Here is a 2500-nt window from a genome sequence, read left to right as displayed (position 1 = left end):
GAGACAGGGGAGGAGACAATTATAGAGGAGGAGACAGGGACAATTATAGGGGAGGAGACAGAGATAATTATAGGGGAGGAGACAGAGATAGGGACAATTATAGAGGAGGAGATAGAGGAGGAGGAGGAGGAGACAGAGGAGGAGGAGGAGAGAGAGGAGGAGACAGGATAATAATAGGAGATAGGGGAGGAGAAAAAGGAGGAGACATAAAAAGGAGACACTTATTTTCTTCATGGGGTCTACGTCTTGAGGGTCTCCCTCATGATATAACAAAAGGAGACATATTAGATTGGATGAGGGATGCAGGGTTTAGACTACAAGCAGAGCAGGTGCTGCTGCCTCCGCAGCAGCAGCAGCAGCAGCAGCAGCAGCAGCAACAACAGCAGCAGCAGCAGAAGCAGAAGCAGCAGCAGAAGGAGGAAGGAGAGGAAGAGGGAGAGGAAGGAGAGGAAGAAGAAAAGGACAAAGAGCAGCAAGAACAACCAACAAAACAAATAGACGTAGATAATGATGACGAAGAGCAGCAGCAGCAGCAGCAGCAGCAGCAGAAGCGTCAGCAAGAAGAAGATGATCAACAAGATCAGCAGCAGCAGCAGCAGCAGCAGCAGCAGCAATTTGCATGCATAGTGCTGCACTCTAGGGAGGCAGCAGAAGGGGCCCAATTTCGTCTCCATCGTCGTCCCTTCTTTGGTCATCGTATAGATGTATTCGTGCTGCACCCTAACGATCCTCATCCTATTAGCAGCAGCAGCAGCAGCAGCAGCAGCAGCAGCAGCAGCAGCAGTGGGCCAGGGGGAGGAGGGAGACTATCTAGAAGTTTGTCTCCAAGACATCCAACTAATCAATATAATAATAATTATTCATGGAGAGACAGAGGAGGAGACAGGGGAGGAGACAGGGGAGGAGACAGAGGAGGAGACAGGGGAGGAGACAGGGGAGGAGACAGGGGAGGAGACAGAGGAGGAGACAGGTATAGGAGACGACCATTTAGGGATAATGTATCTCGTTCCTTATCTTCTTCCCCTATAATAAGAAGAGGAGGAGACAGGGGAGGAGACAGAGGAGGAGACAGGGGAGGAGACAGGGGAGGACATATGAATAAAGTGTCTCCTTCTCGGTCTCCTCCTCATCCTCCTCATCATCATCATCCTCCTCCTTATAGGAGATGGAGAGACAGAGGAGGAGGAGGAGACAGAGGAGGAGGAGGAGACAGGGGAGGAGGAGGAGGAGACAGGGATAGAGGAGACAGAGGGAGACACTGGAGAGGGGGACCAAGGAGGGTAAGTTATCTTATACCCTCCCTCTATATTGCTGCTGTTGCTGCTGCTGCACTTGTTACTGCTTTTGCTGCTGCTGCTGCACTTGTTGCTGCTTTTGCTGCATATGTTGTTGCTGCTGCTGCTGCTGCTGTGTGGGGTGTATAGGGACCAATGCGTCGTGGGAGTCGATCCCGATCCCGATCCCGATCCCGATCCCGATCTCGCTCCCCTCAATCCTCTCGTTCCTTAACACCTCTAGATAGGGGGGCCCCCCGTCGTCGTTATGGTGTTGCTGCAGGTAGAGGGGGGCCCCCCGATCCCCGCATGCAGCAGCTGCATAAGGAGGGACGATGCAGGGCCTGTCCCCAAGTAGCAAGGGGACAGGAATGCTTCGAGGGTGTCTCCTGTCTCCTTTGTCATCATGCTGAGCATGACCCTATGTTCTATAGACCTAATACTGTATGCTGCTGCTGTTGCTGCTGCTGCTGTTGCTGTTGTTGCTGCTGTTGCTGTTGCTGCTAGCTACTGGTTTGTTGCTGCTGTCTCCTTTGTATCCTTGCCCTTTTTGTCTCCTAACTATATGTATATACCTTTATACTCTTGCTGCTGCTGCTGCTGCTGTTGTTGTTTGTGCTGCAGCAAGTGGCACAACTAGAGGAGGAATTAGCGAGCCCAGCAACAGCAGCAGCAGCAGCAGCAGCAGGGACAGCACAGGAGAAAGAATCAGCAGATGCAGCAACAGCAACATCAACAGCAGCAGGTGAAGGTGGCAACAACAGCCCAACTGCTGCTGCAGCTGCTGCTTCTTCTTCCCAGTCTAAGGATGAGAAGAAGCAAGAGCAGCAGCAGCAGCAGCAGCAGCAATCTGATGGTTCTGCTGCTGCTGCTGGATCTGGTGAATCCCAAGACAAGGATCAGAAAACCGACACAACAGCAGCAGCAGCAGCAACAACAACAACAACAGCAGCAACAACAACAACAGCAGCAGCAACAACAACAACAGCAGCAACAGGAGAGTCTCCTAGTATACAGCAGCAAGTAGCAAGACAGCATGCAGCAGGTACCTGTCTCCCTTGTACAGATCATATAAATAATTGCTGCAGCAAAGGCAGCAGCTGCTCCTTCTGTCATGATCCAACGCATGCAACAGATAGTGCAGCACAAAAACAAGCAGCAAATAATAAAAAAGAAAAGGTAAGTAACCCTCTCCCCCACCACCACCACCACCACCACCACCACCT

General features: G+C 51.6%; 1 protein-coding gene across 1 annotated transcript in view; it reads left to right on the top strand.

The window, feature by feature from the left end:
- The window catches only part of EMWEY_00049140 (hypothetical protein, conserved), a gene marked incomplete at both ends in the record, with an annotated part of 3229 nt that extends 946 nt beyond the window's left edge, over positions 1-2283 (top strand). Inside the window, 2 exons of the mRNA XM_013479449.1 lie at positions 1-1280; positions 1899-2283. The exon at positions 1-1280 is cut by the window's left edge and continues 946 nt beyond it. Of these exons, the coding sequence (XP_013334903.1) occupies positions 1-1280; positions 1899-2283 (1665 nt within the window). The remainder of the gene's footprint in view (positions 1281-1898) is intronic.
- Between the last annotated feature and the right edge of the window lie 217 nt (positions 2284-2500).

The sequence above is a fragment of the Eimeria maxima genome, genomic scaffold (assembly GCF_000499605.1).
Source record: "Eimeria maxima Weybridge genomic scaffold, Emw_scaff1147, whole genome shotgun sequence".
Lineage (NCBI taxonomy): Eukaryota > Apicomplexa > Conoidasida > Eucoccidiorida > Eimeriidae > Eimeria > Eimeria maxima.
This window is presented reverse-complemented; position numbering and strand designations above follow the sequence as displayed.